Source organism: Bombina bombina, chromosome 3 (genome assembly GCF_027579735.1).
Source record: "Bombina bombina isolate aBomBom1 chromosome 3, aBomBom1.pri, whole genome shotgun sequence".
NCBI lineage: Eukaryota > Metazoa > Chordata > Amphibia > Anura > Bombinatoridae > Bombina > Bombina bombina.
The window spans coordinates 712140942-712163216 of NC_069501.1; the positions used below are offsets into that span (position 1 = coordinate 712140942).

At 38.5% G+C, this 22275-nt stretch overlaps 1 protein-coding gene across 7 annotated transcripts in view; it reads left to right on the forward strand.

Moving 5' to 3' along the window:
- NF1 (neurofibromin 1) overlaps positions 1-22275 on the forward strand; it is a 1508106-nt gene that overhangs the window by 1017471 nt on the left and 468360 nt on the right. For all 7 annotated transcript variants that reach the window (XM_053707520.1, XM_053707522.1, XM_053707523.1 and 4 more), the window contains 2 exons: positions 10885-11031; positions 11123-11233. In XM_053707520.1, the coding sequence (XP_053563495.1) occupies positions 10885-11031; positions 11123-11233 (258 nt within the window). The remainder of the gene's footprint in view (positions 1-10884; positions 11032-11122; positions 11234-22275) is intronic.

Here is a 22275-nt window from a genome sequence, read left to right on the forward strand (position 1 = left end):
GGTTCAACCTGTTTGCAAAGGTCAAACCCATAGAGTTTCCGAAAGAGTAGTGAAAAAATGACATGCTCTAACAAGTTATAAAAGGGACACTATAGTGGAGAAATTACAAGCTCTATTTTTTTTTTAATACACTTTCTTCCATTTATGGTCATTTATGCAAGTGAAGCAATACATTAAACACTATTAGTAATTATTTTTATTTCAGCATATTAAACATTGTTAAACTCCCCATATTTTTTTTTTATGATTATTGTTTACGTATTGATTTTGAAACTGATTTTTTAGTTAAAAATCTCTTGAAGTATTCCATACAATGTCAAGAAAGGTATTCATATGTATTGCCTATCCAGCCTTTTATCATGGAGCCAACATGTGTCCCCTGTCTGTGTTTAAAGTTATCTTAACCTGTAGGGCTGATATTATGACATTGTCCCCACCAAAATTTGATATGAGCCATATTATAAAAAAAAATATTTAAGTATAAGAATCTTGATATTTTAAATGCAGTCTTGTAATATAAAAATACTTCTAAATACCCTTTAAGGGCTAGATTACAAGTGGAGCATTGGTTCCCGCTCGCACATTTACTCTGCTTGACTTCTGGTCTTTGCACGCATCGGATTGTGTGCATATTAAGTCAAAAGTAAATATTTTTCGCTTGTGTGCTAACCTGTCGCGCAACAATTGCCCTGAAAAGGGCATTTGGCTGGACATTGCCCTTAGAAGGGCATTTAGCTATTTTACTGCCCAAAATAAAATTTAAAAAAATACCCTAATCTTAACCAAAGGTGTATCCAGACGGCAGCTCTTTAGTCTTTAGTCCGGCTGTAGTCTTCTATTTTCATCCATCTTCTGTCACCAACGTTCTCTTCATGCGATCACCAGCTGCTTTCATTCTATTGGCGGATTAGAATTTGAAATTGAAAATCAACCAATAGAAATGCAAGGGTACCCCTATATAAAGAGAGCACTCAGTGTGCTGCTGGTGACTGTATGAAGAGGACATCGGTGACAGGAGATAAGACGATGAATGAAGATAGAAGACCGCTGCTGAAATGAAGATGTGGTGCTGCTCCCCGGATTCAACTTTGGCAAGTACAATCTTTGGGGTTTAGTGTTAGGAATTTTTTTGGTGTGTGTTTTTTCAATTTTATTTTATTTTGGGCTGCAAAAGAGCTAAATGCCCTTCTAAAGGGCAATTTATTTGGGGGGGGGGGTTACTTTAGATTGGTGTTGGAGATTTTTTTTAAATTGAAAAAGAGCGGTCACTTTAAGGCAATGCCCTACAAAAAGCGCTTTTAAGGGCTATTGCTGTAGTTCAAGAGTTAGTATAGGTTTTTTATTTTGTTTTTTTTTGGGGGGGGTTAAGTGTGGTTTTATAATAGACATACCTGTTGTTTCTTTCATGTAATTAGCAAGAGTCCATGAGCTAGTGACGTATGGGATATACATTCCTACCAGGAGGGGCAAAGTTTCCCAAACCTCAAAATGCCTATAAATACACCCCTCACCACACCCACAATTCAGTTTTACAAACTTTGCCTCCGATGGAGGTGGTGAAGTAAGTTTGTGCTAGATTCTACGTTGATATGCGCTCCGCAGCAAGTTGGAGCCCGGTTTTCCTCTCAGCGTGCAGTGAATGTCAGAGGGATGTGAGGAGAGTATTGCCTATTTGAATGCAGTGATCTCCTTCTAAGGGGTCTATTTCATAGGTTCTCTGTTATCGGTCGTAGAGATTCATCTCTTACCTCCCTTTTCAGATCGACGATATACTCTTATATATACCATTACCTCTGCTGATTCTCGTTTCAGTACTGGTTTGGCTATCTGCTATATGTAGATGAGTGTCCTGGGGTAAGTAAGTCTTATTTTCTGTGACACTCCTAGCTATGGTTGGGCACTTTGTTTATAAAGTTCTAAATATATGTATTCAAACATTTATTTGCCTTGACTCAGAATGTTCAACTTTCCTTATTTTCAGACAGTCAGTTTCATATTTGGGATAATGCATTTTAATTTAACATTTTTCTTACCTTAAAATTTGACTTTTTCCCTGTGGGCTGTTAGGCTCGCGGGGGCTGAAAATGCTTCATTTTATTGCGTCATTCTTGGCGCTGACTTTTTTGGCGCAAAAATTCTATTTCCGTTTCCGGCGTCATACGTGTCGCCGGAAGTTGCGTCATTTTTTTGACGTTATTTTGCGCCAAAAATGTCGGCGTTCCGGATGTGGCGTCATTTTTGGCGCCAAAAAGCATTTAGGCGCCAAATAATGTGGGCGTCTTATTTGGCGCGAAAAAATATGGGCGTCACTTTTGTCTCCACATTATTTAAGTCTCATTTTTTATTGCTTCTGGTTGCTAGAAGCTTGTTCTTTGGCATTTTTTCCCATTCCTGAAACTGTCATTTAAGGAATTTGATCAATTTTGCTTTATATATATGTTGTTTTTTCTCTTACATATTGCAAGATGTCTCACGTTGCATCTGAGTCAGAAGATACTACAGGAAAATCGCTGTCAAGTGCTGAATCTACCAAAGCTAAGTGTATCTGCTGTAAACTTTTGGTAGCTATTCCTCCAGCTGTTGTTTGTATTGATTGTCATGACAAACTTGTTAAAGCAGATAATATTTCCTTTAGTAAAGTACCATTGCCTGTTGCAGTTCCTTCAACATCTAAGGTGCAGAATGTTCCTGATAATATAAGAGATTTTGTTTCTGAATCCATAAAGAAGGCTATGTCTGTTATTTCTCCTTCTAGTAAACGTAAAAAATCTTTTAAAACTTCTCTCCCTACAGATGAATTTTTAACTGAACATCATCATTCTGATTCTGATGATTCTTCTGGTTCAGAGGATTCTGTCTCAGAGGTTGATGCTGATAAATCTTCATATTTATTTAAAATGGAATTTATTCGTTCTTTACTTAAAGAAGTCCTAATTGCTTTAGAAATAGAGGATTCTGGTCCTCTTGATACTAAATCTAAACGTTTAAATAAGGTTTTTAAATCTCCTGTAGTCATTCCAGAAGTTTTTCCTGTCCCTGATGCTATTTCTGCAGTAATTTCCAAAGAATGGGATAATTTGGGTAATTCATTTACTCCTTCTAAACGTTTTAAGCAATTATATCCTGTGCCGTCTGACAGATTAGAATTTTGGGACAAGATCCCTAAAGTTGATGGGGCTATTTCTACCCTTGCTAAACGTACTACTATTCCTACGTCAGATGGTACTTCGTTTAAGGATCCTCTAGATAGGAAAATTGAATCCTTTCTAAGAAAAGCTTATCTGTGTTCAGGTAATCTTCTTAGACCTGCTATATCTTTGGCTGATGTTGCTGTAGCTTCAACTTTTTGGTTGGAAACTTTAGCGCAACAAGTAACACATCGTGATTCTCATGATATTATTATTCTTCTTCAACATGCTAATAATTTTATCTGTGATGCCATTTTTGATATTATCAGAGTTGATGTCAGGTTTATGTCTCTAGCTATTTTAGCTAGAAGAGCTTTATGGCTTAAAACTTGGAATGCTGATATGGCTTCTAAATCAACTTTACTTTCCATTTCTTTCCAGGGTAACAAATTATTTGGTTCTCAGTTGGATTCCATTATTTCAACTGTTACTGGTGGGAAAGGAACTTTTTTACCACAGGATAAAAAATCTAAAAGTAAAAACAGGGCTAATAATCGTTTTCGTTCCTTTCGTTTCAACAAAGAACAAAAGCCTGATCCTTCATCCTCAGGAGCAGTTTCAGTTTGGAGACCATCTCCAGTCTGGAATAAATCCAAGCCAGCTAGAAAGGCAAAGCCTGCTTCTAAGTCCACATGAAGGTGCGGCCCTCATTCCAGCTCAGCTGGTAGGGGGCAGGTTACGTTTTTTCAAGGAAATTTGGATCAATTCTGTTCACAATCTTTGGATTCAGAGCATTGTTTCAGAAGGGTACAGAATTGGTTTCAAGTTGAGACCTCCTGCAAAGAGATTTTTTCTTTCCCGTGTCCCAGTAAATCCAGTAAAAGCTCAAGCATTTCTGAAATGTGTTTCAGATCTAGAGTTGACTGGAGTAATTATGCCAGTTCCAGTTCCGGAACAGGGGATGGGGTTTTATTCAAATCTCTTCATTGTACCAAAGAAGGAGAATTCTTTCAGACCAGTTCTAGATCTAAAAATATTGAATCGTTATGTAAGGATACCAACGTTCAAGATGGTAACTGTAAGGACTATCTTACCTTTTGTTCAGCAAGGGAATTATATGTCCACAATAGATTTACAGGATGCATATCTGCATATTCCGATTCATCCAGATCATTATCAGTTCCTGAGATTCTCGTTTCTGGACAAGCATTACCAGTTTGTGGCTCTGCCGTTTGGCCTTGCTACAGCTCCAAGAATTTTTACAAAGGTTCTCGGTGCCCTGCTGTCTGTAATCAGAGAACAGGGTATTGTGGTATTTCCTTATTTGGACGATATCTTGGTACTTGCTCAGTCTTTACATTTAGCAGAATCTCATACGAATCGACTTGTGTTGTTTCTTCAAGATCATGGTTGGAGGATCAATTTACCAAAACGTTCTTTGATTCCTCAGACAAGGGTAACCTTTCTGGGTTTCCATATGGATTCAGTGTCCATGACTCTGTCTTTAACAGACAAGAGACGTCTAAAGTTGATTACAGCTTGTCGAAACCTTCAGTCACAATCATTCCCTTCGGTAGCCTTATGCATGGAAATTCTAGGTCTTATGACTGCTGCATCGGACGCGATCCCCTTTGCTCGTTTTCACATGCGACCTCTTCAGCTCTGTATGCTGAAGCAATGGTGCAAGGATTACACGAAGATATCTCAATTAATATCTTTAAAACCGATTGTTCGACACTCTCTAACATGGTGGACAGATCACCATCGTTTGATTCAGGGGGCTTCTTCTGTGCTTCCGACCTGGACTGTAATTTCAACAGATGCAAGTCTCACAGGTTGGGGAGCTGTGTGGGGATCTCTGACGGCACAAGGAGTTTGGGAATCTCAGGAGGTGAGATTACCGATCAATATTTTGGAACTCTGTGCAATTTTCAGAGCTCTTCAGTTTTGGCCTCTTCTGAAGAGAGAATCGTTCATTTGTTTTCAGACAGACAATGTCACAACTGTGGCATACATCAATCATCAAGGAGGGACTCACAGTCCTCTGGCTATGAAAGAAGTATCTCGAATTTTGGTTTGGGCGGAATCCAGCTCCTGTCTAATCTCTGCGGTTCATATCCCAGGTGTAGACAATTGGGAAGCGGATTATCTCAGTCGCCAAACGTTGCATCCGGGCGAATGGTCTCTTCACCCAGAGGTATTTCTTCAGATTGTTCAAATGTGGGAACTTCCAGAAATAGATCTGATGGCGTCCCATCTAAACAAGAAACTTCCCAGGTATCTGTCCAGATCCCGGGATCCTCAGGCGGAGGCAGTGGATGCATTATCACTTCCTTGGAAGTATCATCCTGCCTATATCTTTCCGCCTCTAGTTCTTCTTCCAAGAGTAATCTCCAAGATTCTGAAGGAATGCTCGTTTGTTCTGCTGGTAGCTCCGGCATGGCCTCACAGGTTTTGGTATGCGGATCTTGTCCGGATGGCCTCTTGCCAACCGTGGACTCTTCCGTTAAGACCAGACCTTCTGTCACAAGGTCCTTTTTTCCATCAGGATCTGAAATCCTTAAATTTAAAGGTATGGCGATTGAACGCTTGATTCTTGGTCAAAGAGGTTTCTCTGACTCTGTGATTAATACTATGTTACAGGCTCGTAAATCTGTATCTCGAGAGATATATTATAGAGTCTGGAAGACTTATATTTCTTGGTGTCTTTCTCATCATTTTTCCTGGCATTCTTTTAGAATACCAAGAATTTTACAGTTCCTTCAGGATGGTTTAGATAAGGGTTTGTCCGCAAGTTCTTTGAAAGGACAAATCTCTGCTCTTTCTGTTCTTTTTCACAGAAAGATTGCTATTCTTCCTGATATTCATTGTTTTGTACAAGCTTTGGTTCGTATAAAACCTGTCATTAAGTCAATTTCTCCTCCTTGGAGTTTGAATTTGGTTCTGGGAGCTCTTCAAGCTCCTCCGTTTGAACCTATGCATTCATTGGACATTAACTTACTTTCTTGGAAAGTTTTGTTCCTTTTGGCCATCTCTTCTGCCAGAAGAGTTTCTGAATTATCTGCTCTTTCTTGTGAGTCTCCTTTTCTGATTTTTCATCAGGATAAGGCGGTGTTGCGAACTTCTTTTGAATTTTTACCTAAAGTTGTGAATTCAAACAACGTTAGTAGAGAAATTGTGGTTCCTTCATTATGTCCTAATCCTAAGAATTCTAAGGAGAAATCGTTGCATTCTTTGGATGTTGTTAGAGCTTTGAAATATTATGTTGAAGTTACGAAATCTTTTCATAAGACTTCTAGTCTATTTGTTATCTTTTCCGGTTCTAGAAAAGGCCAGAAAGCTTCTGCCATTTCTTTGGCATCTTGGTTGAAATCTTTAATTCATCTTGCCTATGTTGAGTCGGGTAAAACTCCGCCTCAGAGAATTACAGCTCATTCTACTAGGTCAGTTTCTACTTCCTGGACGTTTAGGAATGAAGCTTCGGTTGACCAGATCTGCAAAGCAGCAACTTGGTCCTCTTTGCATACTTTTACTAAATTCTACCATTTTGATGTATTCTCTTCTTCTGAAGCAGTTTTTGGTAGAAAAGTACTTCAGGCAGCGGTTTCAGTTTGAATCTTCTGCTTATGTTTTTCGTTAAACTTTATTTTGGGTGTGGATTATTTTCAGCAGGAATTGGCTGTCTTTATTTTATCCCTCCCTCTCTAGTGACTCTTGTGTGGAAAGATCCACTTCTTGGGTAGTCATTATCCCATAAGTCACTAGCTCATGGACTCTTGCTAATTACATGAAAGAAAACATAATTTATGTAAGAACTTACCTGATAAATTCATTTCTTTCATATTAGCAAGAGTCCATGAGGCCCGCCCTTTTTTTGTGGTGGTTATGATTTTGTATAAAGCACAATTATTCCAATTCCTTATTTTATATGCTTTCGCACTTTTTTATCACCCCACTTCTTGGCTATTCGTTAAACTGAATTGTGGGTGTGGTGAGGGGTGTATTTATAGGCATTTTGAGGTTTGGGAAACTTTGCCCCTCCTGGTAGGAATGTATATCCCATACGTCACTAGCTCATGGACTCTTGCTAGTTTTGTTTTTTCAGGTAAGGTTATTTTTTTGGGGGGGGTTTGGGGTTTATTAAAGTTAATAAACATTAATTAAAACCTACTGACCTATATTTTCTCCAAAACGAAGTTTCATAACGTTATAAAAGTTATATCTTTTATTCCCCAATGATGTCACGTTATCCTGCCCACTATTTTCAGCACACTGTGTTCAAAATACTTAAACCAATGAAATTGTGTTTAAAGCGCCATTTTGAAACCTAGGTATTGTAAACGGATTGGTGCAGAGCAAAGGATACCCACGGAGTGGGTTTGGAAAACAAATTTGCAGACAAGATTTCTGATATACGGTAGAGATATGTTAATGAAATTCTATTGATAAAAAGCGTATTTGGGGTAGTTAGTTAGTAACAGGCATAGAAAATATTAACTTACAGTGGCCCTTTAAGTGACCGGTTTGAGTTTTAAATGCGATTGTGTTAGAGCAATCGCATTAACTTTCAACTTATAATACAAGCAGACTTTGCCGCTCAATGACCATAGAAAATATGGGGAGCGTAAATTACCGCAAGTGCACACAAACAAATTTGCGGTAACTTAAACATTTGTAATATGGATTTGAGCATTTACACTCCTCGCACTAACAATAGCGCTCCACTCGTAATCTGTCCCTAATTCAGTTAATCGGTAAAAACATCTAAAATATTTTATTTCAGACCTGAGATAATCCAGATACTACCGCAGGGTTGTAGAAATATTAGAAACAAAACTAGACAAAGGAGCCATATAATGGAAAATCTTCTGAACAATGAGAAAGGAGCATAGAATATTGAAAGCTCACACGTCACTAGACTCTCACAGTCTCCCAGCTATTCTGAACCTCCCATACAGCTCGCTAGCCAATGTCTTCTCTTGTAGGAAAACACCAAAAGACAGCAGAGACTGGTTCAATCACAATGTCCAAGCTTTTTAAAATGTATTATGGTAATCTTTAAACAATCCAATGTGTTTCTCAACCATATTACAGCAGCAGCATCCTTTATAGAGACTATTTGCCATTCTATACTTGGTAATAGATAATGTGTGCTTTTTATTATATACGTAAATTAATATTTAATGCATACTGCCCTTTGGTATGCAAGTCTAAAAGTCTTTTTTTTTTTTTAAAAGTCCCACGGGATCAAACATTTTGAGAGCATTTTCGCTCGATTTGTACTGAACTTCACTTTAATGGTATTTAAATTCATATCTGCATATAAAGGCATATGTATCAAGTGTTTGATGCCCCGTGTTTCTGGCAAGCCTGCAGGCTCGCCAGAAACAGCAGTTATGAAGCAGCGGTCACAAAGACCGCTGCTCCATAACCTGTCCGCCTGCTCTGAGCAGGCGGACACACATCGCCACAATACAACCCGATTGAGTACGATCGGGTTGATTGACACCCCCTGCTGGCGGCCCATTGGCCGCGAGTCTGCAGGGGGCGGCGTTGCACCAGCAGCTCTTGTGAGCTGCTGGTGCAATCTGAATACGGCAAGCGTATTGCTCGCCGTATTCAGCGAAGTGTGGCAGACCTGATCCGCACTGTCGGATCAGGTCCGCCAGACTTTGATAACTAGAGGCCAAAGTCTCTAATGATAGTTAATTGTGCTAGACTAGGACTAGAACCTGTGCTGTCTTCATTGTAAATTTGCAGCAGAGATGGTTAGCTATATGATTTCATCACTATGAATGATGTCGCAATGTTGGTTCTTGCTGAGTTAATTATAGCTTTTCTTTTCTATACTGATATGGATATAGTCTGTATAGAGAAAAATTCCATTGCGTTATCTGTTCAAGCATAGTGATTTGTTTATTTTAGTCTGGCTACTGTATAACTTATTTATACATATAAACGGTTGAATCAGAATGCTGGTCTTGCTAACCATTTACATTATATCAAACAATCAGAATATTGGACATATGTGTGTGTATTAGGGCTGTGCGATTAATTGCGATTTTTTTTATAAGAGGCAGAGTCCTCCAGGCTTGATGTTGACAGAACCCGGGAAGAACATCATGCCAACGACGTGAACCTATAAGTGAAGAGGTAGAAAAAAAAAGTGTAAAGATTGAGGTGTGCGCTGGGATCATGGTGTCGGGGGCTGAATGTGTTTTTAACAACATAGCGATAGCGGTCCCCGCAGCCACAGACTCACAAATACAGCCCGATCTCAACCACCTAAGCCTGCCACCGCCGAGGTCACTGGCGGCATCTAGCTGCCTGGTTAAAAAACACGGCAGTCCCCGCAGCCCCAGACTGACAACTACAGCCAGATAGCAACCACTTAATGGTTGTAGTTATCAGTTTGGGGCTACTTGGACCACAGTGTTTTTTTTAACCATGGCAAGTGCAGCTAGACGACGCCAGTGATCTAGGCGGTGGAATGCTTAGGTGGTTGAGATCTGGCTCTAGTTGTCAATCTGGGGCTGCAGGCACCTCCGTGTTTTTTTAACACTGCTCTTAGAAAGAGAGAAAAGGGAAAACATCCTTGTACCTCTACTTGCCTTCTAATTGAAGAAAATGTAAGTACTTGTCACTTCACTGGCATTAAAAGAAACTCTTAACCTTGGAAAACACATGCAAAACATTTGCTTTCCTTTGCAAGTGTAAAAGCTCTGACCATAAATAATCTTTTGTTGAACTTAGTTATTACCTGTGCAGAAAATAGCAAGGCATTATTTCTGAGCAAATTGCTTTAAAAAAAAAAAAAGCCCATCTAATTGGGCTTTTCAGATTTGTTTTCTCCTCTGTTCTTCTAAAAGGATCACATTCTCTTGCAAAGACTTCTCAACACAGCTATGTTATGCTGAAAGGATAGGATAGGGTATAGCCATTTTAGTCAAAGCATTGAAAAACTAATCAAGGTAAGAAAAGTACACTTGATGTGTCTCTGTTATGATTGATGTCAACACTTTCCTATATGTGAAATCCAGTGTCCTAAGGCCCTGCTCACCTCATAACCGTACAGTAAACTAGAACAAGTAATTGGCATGTCTGCATTTTCCGTATTATTCCTCTAGGAACCAACCTTTTGCCTGGTTGTGCTGCGTTCCCCATGGCCTGCAGAGTGAGATCAATCACTCACACCATCAAGCTAAATGGATAATATTCCAGCGTCTTAATGTTAAAATACAGTTTAATGCATTTTTTTATTGAGAAATGTATGTTTAACAGTTATATTTTAAAAATTGCGATATTTCATGGCCAAAATCGCGATATTCCTTTTATCACATAGCCCTAGTGTGTGTGTGTGTATATATATATATATATATATATATATATATATATGTGTGTGTGTGTATGTGCGCACGCGTTTGTTAGTATGTGTAATTTTGTACATAGGTTTACGTTTGTAGTCTGTTTTGTTCCATAGAAGCATAGTTTTTTTTTTTTTTTTATTCATGGTTATAGGTCAATATTACATCATAGTGGTAGAAATATGTTTGCTGTTATCTTGGTGCAAGGAGTATCAAGGTAATCATTGTAAGTGGTTTGGAATAGGGTTTAAAGTCCACCACTGTTTACAGAATTTCTATAGTAAATTGTGCTAATTTTCTGTGGCTAATAGCTTTGACATTTAATGGAGAAACAGGAAATACATTATATACAAATGAATTGAGAAACTGATAGATTTCCTTTTTCTTTTCAGGGATCACAAAGCTGTCGGAAGAAGACCTTTTGACAAAATGGCAACACTTCTTGCCTATCTTGGTCCACCAGAACACAAGCCAGTGGCTGACACACATTGGTCTAGTCTTAATCTCACAAGTTCCAAATTTGAAGAATTTATGACCAGGTAACGCACAAGAAAGCATTTTCTTTACTAAACCAGATATTTCTGTATTTAATAATTATCATCATCCTCAATTTTTTTAATTTCTCTTCAGGCACCAGGTACATGAAAAGGAAGAATTTAAGGCATTGAAAACCCTAAATATATTTTACCAAGCAGGGACATCAAAAGCAGGCAATCCTGTTTTCTACTATATTGCTAGACGGTAAGAGAACCACATGCTTTCTGTGTTTGTTTTATACACAAACGCCACACACGCACACACACGTACTGCGGTGCTTCACTTTTTCTTTCCGTTTGTGAAGGAGATACGCTTTATATATAGAAATGCATTAAAGCTAAGAGGTGTGGATGTGCTTTTTTATTAGAACATGATATTTAAAACCACAAACTAAACTATGTAGCTAGCGATGGGGCTGATGTGCTTACTTAATACAAATTCTAAAACTGCCACTGCATAGCAAAATGTTTTCTAGCTCCTTCATTAGCTCCAAAAACAAATATAGCAGTACTTAAAGGGACGGTAAAGTCATAATTCACTTCTGTTATAAAATTTGCTCTGTTCAAAACTAAATCTAGGTAGGCTGATAGTTTAGAAGTTTGCACATGTCTATTGCAGTCTGTGGCAACAGTGTTTGTGACTATATATAACAATGCTATAAACAATGTTCCAAAAACTGCTGCCCGATGGTTTGACATGTGCACGCTCCTGTCTCACCTATGATTACTATTTAACAAAGGATACCAAGAGAACAAAGCAAAATTGATAATATAAGTCAAATGCAAAGTTGTTTAAAATTGCATGCTCTATTCAATCAATTTGTTTAATTTTGTCTTTACTTTCCCTTTAAATCCAAAAGGTTTTATTATTAGGGAAAACAATTCATAAACAAATAGCAGTTTTTAGGATTTCTGTCTTAATCGTGCAAGACATACATAGGTTACATCTATTTACAAGAGGTCATCAAATGAATCCAGCCAGTACTTATTTGATAGTTACTTCACCCTCTATAGTTAAATTACTTTTTCTTTCATAAGGTGTTGAGAGTCAATGATCAATTACTCCTGGGAATGAAACTCCGGGCCACTGGGATCAGGCAAAGATTCCCAAAACTCTAAGAGCATATCATCCCTCCCACCCCTATGGTATGCCAGTCTTATCTTTGTCTTCACTGGGCAAGGTGAAGAATTTATGTGCTCTAGATTCTTTTTGAGAGGGATCCTCAGACCAATTTGAGGTCCATTTTTCCCCTCAGGTAGAGACAGTGGGGAGTTTGGAGTATTGGGCAGTGACACGATCACTCCCAGTGAGGAGTTAGTCACAATTCTGCCACAGGTGTCTTCTGTTGGTTCGACAATATACTCCTTACCCAGATCCTCTGCTGTGATGTACACAGCACTGCATGGGCTCTTTACTGGACGCAGTCTGTCTGCAGAGGATAAGCAAAGTATAGTCTGTGGTAGTAAGGTAATTAAAGACACTGTACATGACACTCACATAGCTTGCAGGCTATTAACAGGTACACTTACTATCCCTTTAGATACTACTATCCCATTAGAGGCTAGCACTTCTTTCAAAAACCCAGTGGATAGAAAATTTGTTTTTCTTTCCTATGGCATGGAGAGTCCATGACTTCATTCCAATTACTAGTGGGCTATTCAACTCTTGGCCAGCAGGAGGAGACAAATAGCACCCCAGCAGAGCTGTTACGTGTTACTTCCCTTACCCATAACCCACAGTCATTATTTGCCTCTATGATTGGGAAGATGGCAAAGATGAGTGTCTGAAAAGATTTAATCATTTAAATCGGTACTTTTCCCTGCAAGCAAGGATTGGGGTCAAGCTGTGTCCATGTCAATCTCTTTAGTAAGAGTAATGGCGGCTTTTAGCAGTTAGAAGGCGGTGAGGTGATCATTGCTTTACTTCTAACACCATTGCTACCCCTTTGTAGAAAACCAGAGTTGGTTACTCTGTTTTTTCTTTGTCTACAGGTCCCTAAATAGGGAATGCAGTGTTCTGTCACACCTTAGAAGCTTTCTTTTTGCCCGGCAGCTGGATCCTCATGTAAGTGCTTTTGTCTTCTAGGTACTGAAGGCTTGCACTTTAAGGAGTTAATTCCTCCACTGGATCTTATTGGTGCATATTTTATCATTTTATTGATGGTACATCTAAGGGCAGCTTGCAGGCACTATGTATGTGTTAGAGATACTTAATGGGTTAATTATTTTCCCTTATTATGAGAGATAGTATCTCATATGGGACTGGCTGAAGGGGTTATTAAGGAAAAATATATTTCTATAAAGGAAGAAATCTTTTATAATATAAGACTGTACATTTTTCGTTTAGAAATCCAGGAGAGGCGCACCGCAGCCAACAGCACCAGGACTCGCGTTGTAAAAAAAAAAAATCTTTAATTAAGGCACAAGTTTAAAAGCACAAAAAGGGTTCAATGGCCAGGCAAGCACACAAGATAAAAATCATCTGTTGTGTGTCAGGATACAATGCAGACGCGTTTCGTGAGCATGCTCACTTGTTCACTGAATAGAGTGTAACCTGCACACACCTCCATATATATCAGGATATTTTAAAAAAACGTATACATACTTTAAACAACCAGATGACAAAACATACTGTAATGTTACAAATATTGCAAATATTTCAAATATAGAGGATTAAATATATTACTGTGTGTCAAGTTTGTAGACATAATGCATTTTTGTACCATTTTAGGGAAGTATAAGGCTCTAATAAAAGTGTATCCTATTTAAAATTGTTATGACAGTTAATTATATTATTCTCCTACATAGGATATTTGAATTTAATCCCCCATTATACAAAACTGGTTAATGTACAAAGTTAGTAATGTCCACATATATTTCATATTAAGTTAAAAAAGACTAGTGTGTAATAAACCAACTGGTAATATTAGTGTAGACTAATACATATATAACCCTCATCTGAAAATATATTAAAAGAAATTGCATTTTAGAAAGATGGAAAGAACCCAATAATATAGAGGTATGACATAATTAGGTAAACAGATCTAGGTCCCTTCTCATATTTAACCCTTGAGGACTACTGGTTTTCAATGAGAAAATCCAGAAGACCTACAGAGGATGCGAATCACTAGGAACGTACCCACACATGTGGTGGGAGTGCAGACATGTTAAGGAGATCTGGGATCATACCTCTGCCCTAGTGAGCGAGATATTCCAAAAGATTGTTAATTGTATTAACGATGGAGCAGGCTCTGCTTCACTTTCCGATCCCAGGACTCTCTAAACACAATAATAAGTTAGTCAGATGGATCTGCACGATAGTAAGACTAAGCATAGCCCAAGGATACAAAGACTTACGATAGTAAGACTAAGCATAGCCCAAGGATCTCCTCCTAGTTTCGACATAATCAAACAAAAGATATCATATCACTTTGATAAAGCAAGTGCCACGGCCGAATATCTTCTAGATGACAGAGAGTCCTTCCTGTTACAATGGGAACCCTACATCCATTACCATGAAGCTTTTAGGGGGAGGGGTGGGGGGGGTGGACCAGGCCAGGTGAAGAATACATGGCATAACTGCAACACCTTTTGCAATGGTATAAAGAATAGATAAAAAATTTATGTTACACTATGTTATTGGAATGTATTTATTATGTACTAAGTGACCTACAGATGTTGGAATGTATGATTATTGCTTATTGTCTTTGTAAAATCCTGAATAAAAACTTTTCAACATAAAAAATCCAGAAGACCTCACGTTTATTCAGTTTTTCCTCTCTGTTACCTCCACATCTCCATATAGGAACAGGATCTATCCCTTGTAGGGATAGACTGGACATAGAATTGTGTAGATTTTTGAAGTGTGTTGAAACAGGAGTGTCGTTTTTCATTGTCAATTGAGCGTAGGTGTTCTCAAAACCTATCTTTTACAGGACACTTTGTTTTACCTACAATACTGTCTTTTACAGCTAAGGCATGTAAGCAAATATACTACATGAGTAGTATTACAATTAATGTAAAAATTGATATTATGTGCCTTTTAGGTAGTGTTTTTTAGGTAGTGTTGGATGTAAAAATATCACCCTTAGAGACATGTTCACACGTTTTACAGCCATTTCTCCTACATCTGTAGAAACCCTTTCTTACTTTGAGCCAGCTTTTGTTAATTTTATTAGGTAGATCAGAGGGAGATAAATGATTGACCAATGTTTTACCTCTTTTAGATACAAATTCTACACCTTGTTGCACTATTTCTTTCAAAATTGGATCAATGTATAAAATAGGAATTTTGTAGTAGTCAGTGCTATATGTAGTGATAAATTTAGGTGTGGGTTTGTTTACTTGTGTTCCTCTTTTTTTTGTATTTAAGTAGGTCTTCCCAAGGGATATCTTTGATACTGTCTTTAGCACTATTCAAAATTGTATTATTGTAGCCTCTTTGTTTTAGTCTGGCTGTAATCAGTTCAGAGTTTTTTGTATACATCTTCTCAGTGGTGCAGTTTATTTTGGCTCTAATGAATTCCCCCTTTGGGATACCTTTGAGGATATGTTTGGGGTGACAGGAGTCAAACTGTAATGTAGTATTGCCCGAAGTGGCTTTCTATACAAAGAAGTCTCTATTCTACCATCTATATTGTTGGCTGTAATTGTTAAATCAAGAAAGTTAATTGATTTTGCATTGTGTTCCCCCGTGAATTTGACACCACATGTATTGTTATTTAGGTACTCACAAAATACATCTGCTTCATGAGCGCTACCCTCAAAGACAAAAAACAGATAGTCTATGTATCTGTAAAAATGTTTGATTTTTTCCTTAAAGGGATTCCTTTCTCCAAAGACGTGGAACAGCTCCCACCAACCCATAAAAAGGTTGGCGTAAGAGGGGGCAAATTTAGCCCCCATGACCGTTCCACGTCTCTGGAGAAAGTACTCATTACCAAACATAAAAAAATTGTGTGTTAAAAGATACTCTGTTGCTCTTAATAAAAACGTCTTAGAGGCAGGTTCATATTAGCTATACGTATTCAAAAAGAATTCTAGAGCTGTAATGCCTTTGTCATGTTGTATGCAAGTATACAGAGAAGTTACGTCTACAACCAGGAATCTATAATTAGGTTCCCATTTAATTTTGTCCAATTTAGTCAGAATCCTGAATGTAGCTTAATAAACCCTTTACTAATGGCTGTAAAAAGGCATCAACTAGATCACTTAAAGGTTCATTTAGAGAGTTTATCCCTGCAATAATAGGGCGCCCTGGGGGAAAAATAGGGTCCTTGTGAATCTTTGGGAAGTAAAGGAAGATGGGAGTTATAGGATGTAAAGGAATAAGAGCTTCTTTTGTAGTGGAGTTAATGATATTATTATGTTTTTCCATTAAAATAAGACCTATCATCTCATTTTTATATTGTTTTGTCTGATTACTTTTTAGTATACAGTAAACTTCCCTATCATCCAATTGCCTTTTGGCTTCCACAATGTAGTCTGTCCTATTAAGGACAACCACATTGCCCCCCTTATCCGAAGGTCTAATGAGGATATTTTCATTTTAAGATAGAGCTTTTAGGGCCTGTTTCTCCTTTTGAGTTAGGTTACAAAATCATTTGGACTGTTGAAGATTGTGATCATTGAGTATTGTAAGCTTCTCTTCTATCGTTTTTTGAAAGATGTCAAGAGCTTTAGGACTGGCATGTATAGGGTAAAATGTGCTTTTCTTTTTTACATGATCAAATTTAATCTCTTTTTCTTTTACAAAATCTTAATGTAGTGTTTTCTCTCGCTAATTCCCTAAGATCTTTCACAGAGCACAGCTCGGAAAAGGATAACAGGTCACTAGTTACACCATTAGTTATATTTGAGTATTCTAAAGATTCCCATGCCCTCTGCTCATCGACCCCCTGAAAATGCTTATGTAAAGTCATTTTACGCACATATTTATTGACATCCAAAATGGTTTCAATCAGGTTAAAATGAGCAGAGGGCACGAAATTCAGACCCTTGGACAAGAGTTTGATTTGTACATTGTCCAAGGTTGCAGTTGATAAATTCAAAACATGTAATTTAGAATCTAGTTCTGGTGTTTCTGTCCTTGTGATCTTGTCACATATTTCTTCTGTTGGTAATTGCCTGTGTGTTGTCGATTTGCATATCTGGGTATGCTGTTTAGCTTTTTTGGTTTTGCCCCTTCCACCTCTGTGTTTTTTCTGCTTGTGGCCGGTATCAAGGCATCCCCGTTTTTTGACTCATCATTATTGACTTCTGCGGCATCCATGCTCTGTAGTGATTGAAAGACAGTTGGCTCATTCTCTTCTACCACATTTTCATTATCCGAGTCCATCTCATACTCTGTATTAGAGAAGGTGACTGTTTTTTCCTTCTGTTTGCCTAATTTCTTGTTGTTATATATTTTCTTTTTATTATTATAAAATCTAGATTTAGAATATTCATCTTGTGTCCATTTGTACACCTGATTGGAATCATAGTCCCTCTTATCTCTGGTCATTTTATTAGATTTAAATTGCCATAATTCTTGTTTGAAGCTATTCATGTTAAGCTCAAAATGTTTGTCATATTCTTTAAATTCTTTGTTCTTTTGATTTTCCTTTAGTTTTTCTTGGATTTCTCTCATTTCTTGCAGTATTACTTGTCTTTGTTTCTTGTTGTAATCAATTAAAATATCAATTAGTGCAAAAGAACAAATGTCCAGGACGTTATTCCATTTTGTAATAAACTCGGGGTCATATGTAACAAAAGAAGGAAATTTCTTTTATCATTATTAAAATCAAATTTAATGTCTTTTTTTTCTGAGAGTATCTATTTCAAAACAGAGACTGTCAATTGTATAGGAGAGTTCTTCATATAAATTGGTTGTATCCTCATCAAAATTTCTAAGAACATAACTTTCCACTTCCTCCTCATCCATATTGCATGCTCACCAAACGCGTCTGCGTTGTATCCTGACACACAACAGATGATTTTTATCTTGTGTGCTTGCCTGGCCATTGAGCTTTCTTTAATTAAAGATTTATTTTTTTACAACGTGAGTCCTGGTGCTGTTGGCTGCGGTGCGCCTCTCCTGGATTTCTGTATGTATATTTGGCCGTAGCGAGTAGACTTGCCTTGGCTGCATAGCAGCACAGCTGTATCCTTTCTCACACACACACTCTCCTTTGAGCCATGGCGGGAGACCGGAGACTCCACCTCACTGACTTTGCAGCATCTGATGTGTAGAGCGTTCCATGGACACAGCCTTTCCTGTGTACTCTGATACTGTTTCTGCTGGACTGTGTGGAGTTGCCTGTTAACATAGCCACTGACACATCAACGGATTCTTTCGCTTACAGCAGTGCCTGTGGTGACCTCAGGAATCGGCAGAGGAAGTGTATGCCTGCCCTCTAAACATAAAGGTAACAGAGCATTTTAGAATCATTTCTTCTTATTGCAAGTTATGGCTGAAGACGAGGTGGGTGCATCTTTACATAGTATAATAATTTCTTCTACAAGATATGACGAGTCCACGGATTTCATCCTTGTGGGATATTAACCTCCTGCTAACAGGAAGTGGCAAAGAGCACCACAGCAGAGCTGTATATATAGCTTCTCCCTTCCCACCACCCCCAGTCATTCTCTTTGCCTCTGTTAGTAATAGGAAGAGGTAAAGTGAGGTGTTAGTTTAGATTCTTCAATCAAGAAGTTTTTTATTTTTAAAATGGTGCCAGTGAGTACTATTTTTCTCAGGGGGAATTTGTCAGTCTATTGCCTCCCAAGAGGAGTGGAGACATCTTATTTTCTGCCCTGATGTTGATGATCTTAGCGAACATTATCTAAGATCCATGATGGTTCCCACAACACAGCTGAAGGTAGTGTGAGAAGATCTTCAGTGTGGAGAACGGTGTCTTGCTACAAGCAGCATTGAGGTATGTGCAGTCTTTTGTTTCTGAGGAGATTTGATGCATCAGAACAGGCTGACATTGTCCCCTATATGGGGAAGGGTAAGCAGTATGCACTAATGAAAAGAAATGGTTTACCTGAAATCCCTTTATTTTATTTTATTTGCCAAAAGTATGTAAAGACCTTTGTGGCTTATCTTGGGCTGGAAGCTGGGAGATGCGGTTTTTGCTTGATGGCTGTTAACTTTATTACTGGATGCAGGACTGCAGTGTTACGATTTTGTCTGCTTATACAAGAGGGCACATGGCATATACTTTTTATTTCATTCATCATGTTATTTGTACTGCGACCCATGCAGGTCTTAGTCCGGATTAGAGTACGCCCACGGTGTGCAGAGCCTAATTTTGCGCGCTCAGACGTGCAGTTTTCATCCGGATCGCATAGCAAGCAGAGGCTGGGGCTCTGGAGGTCTAAGTTGTCTACAAACCTATCGAAAAGTCCTTTCACGCTATATCAGCTACAACAAGTACATTCCGGGGGCAGGTAGGCGCCACAGCAGAGCTGTGGCGTGGTGCAGGGGCCATATTTAAATAATTAATAAAATCCTGTTATAATCGATATATATCGTATTTTTGCATATCTAAGCAAGTGGATGCAATATTAAGGGAGTATTTTGGGCACTTTAAAATAGTTTTTTTCTGGTCAAAAAAGTTTTTTGCAGGTTTCAGAAAAATAGTTGCGCTTTTAAAATTTAAAGTCGCAGTACAGTTTTTTTGGCATTAATTTTTTTCGCATTCAGTTTAATTCAGAGCTCAATATTTAAGCAAAGTACGACTATTATTAGTATTGCTAGTCTGTTTAACATGTCTGACACTGAGGAGGATGCTCTATGTGTTTAGATGCCACTGTGGAACCCCCTCTGACTTTTTGTCCCTCGTAGGACAGAGGTCAATGTGAATGCTGAACCCTCTGATGCGTTGTAAGCTATTTCCAATGTACCCTCACAGGGATCTGAATTGGGGGTCAGGGAACTTCTATCTGAGGGGGAACTTTCCGATTCGGGAAGTGCGTTACCTCAGACGGACACGGACGTCATGTCCTTTAAATTTAAGCGTGAGCACCTCCGTCTTTTACTTAGGGAGGTTTTAGCGACTCTGGATGACTGTGACCCTATTGTGGTACCACCAGAGAAATTGTGTAAGATGGACAAATACTTATCTAGGACCGGATCTAGTAGGGGGCAGACTTTCTTTCTTTGCCCAGGCTTGGGTGAGAGATGTTCAGGACCCCTGGACACTGGAAATCGTATCCCAAGGGTATCAACTGGAATTCAAAGTTTCTCTCCCAAGGGGGAGGTTTCTTCTTTCACGATTGTCTGTAGACCAGATAAAAAGAGAGGCGTTCTTACATTGTGTAAAAGACCTCTCTACTATGGGAGTAATTTGTCCCGTTCCAATACTGGAACAGGGGCAGGGGTTTTACTCAAACCTTTTCGTGGTTCCCAAAAAAGTGGGCACGTTTCGACCTATTTTAGACCTAAAAAGTCTAAACAGGTTTCTCAGAGTTCCATCCTTCAAGATGGAGACTCTTCAAACAATTCTGCCATTGATCCAGGAGGGTCAATATAGGACTACCGTGGACTTGAAGGATGCATACCTTCATATTCCTAGCCACAGGGATCATCACCAGTTCCTAAGGTTTGCCTTCCTGAAAAAACATTTTCAGTTCGTGGCTCTTCCCTTCGGATTGGCCACAGCACCCAGGATCTTCACAAAGGTTCTAGGGTCCCTTCTAGCGGTTCTCAGGCCGGGGGTATTGCAGTGGCGCCTTATTTGGACGATATTCTGATCCAAGCGTCGTCCTACCATCTGACAAAGTCTCATACAGACATGGTTCTGTCCTTCCTGGACTGTATTCTTAATGGATGCAAGCTTTACAGGTTGTGGAGCTGTCTGAGTGTCTTGACAGCACAAGGGGTTTGGAAACTTCAAGAGGCAAGGTTTCTATTCGATATTTTAGAACTTTGTGCTATTTTTTCAGAGCTCTTTCAGGCTTGGCCTCTTTTAGGAGAGACCTTTTTCATTTTTTGCTTTCAGGCAGAAAATATCACAACTGTGGCATATGTCAATCAACAATAGGGACTCGTAGTTCCTTAAGCAATTAAGAAGTATCTTTAATACGGTTTTAGATGGAATTCATCTCCTGTCTATTTTCTACAATTTTAGACATTTGGGCGGTGGATTATCTCAGCCGTCAGTCTTTACATCCGGGAGAGTGGTGTCTCTATACAGATGTGTATTCTCAATTTCCCAGGTACCTTTTCAAGCCCAGGGATCCTCAGGTGGAGATGGTGGATGCATTAGCAGTATCTTGGTTTTGCAACCTGACTACATCCTTCCAACTCTGTTTTTTTCTTCCAAAGGTTATTTCCAAGAATATATTGGAACAGTGTCATGTGTTTCTGATAGCATCAGCATGGCCTTACAGGTTTGGTATGTGGATCTTGTTCAGATGTCCAAATTGCCACTCTTGGCCGCTTTCTCTTTTTCTGGGGGCTCTTTTTCCATCGGGATCTCAAATTACTAATTTGGGGGTATGGAAATTGATTAGTGTTTAGTCATAGAGGTTTCTCTGACTTAGTTTTTATCGCTATGTTGCAGACTTATAAGTCTGTTTCAAGGAACATGTATTATTAGTTTTGGAAACCCTATATTTTATAGTGTTCTTCTCATAAATTCTCTTGGCATTCTTTTAGAATTCCTAGGATTTTACAGTTTTTCAGGATGGTTTGGATAAGTTTGTCTGCAAATTTTTTGAAGGGACAAATCTCTGTTCTTTCTGTTTTATTTTCTAGAAAGATTGTTTATACTTCCTGATATTCAATGTTTTGTTCAGGCTTTGGTTGGTATCAAGCCTGTTCATTTATTAATTTCTCCTTTTTGGAGACTTATTTGGTTTGAAGATGATCTACTTTCTTGGAAAGTGTTGTTTCTTTTGACTATCTCTTCTGCTACAAGAGTTTTCTGATTTATCAGCTCTCTTGTGTGTCTCCTTATCTGATTTTTTCATCTAGATAAGTTGTTTTGTGGACTTCTTTTTTCCCTAAGGTTGTGAATTTGAACAACATTAGTAGTTCTTTGTGTTCTAGTACTAAAGAATTCTTTGAGTTCTTTGGATGTGGTAAGAGCTTTATAATTCTATATCGAAGTTACTAGGATTTGAGAAGACTTTTAGTCTATCTGCTGTTTTTCTGGTTCCCGAAAAGGTTAGAAAGCCTCTGCCATTTCTTTGGCATCCTGATTAAAGCTTTTGGTTTTCAAGGCTTATTTTGAGGCAGGGAAGGCTCCGCCTCAGAGT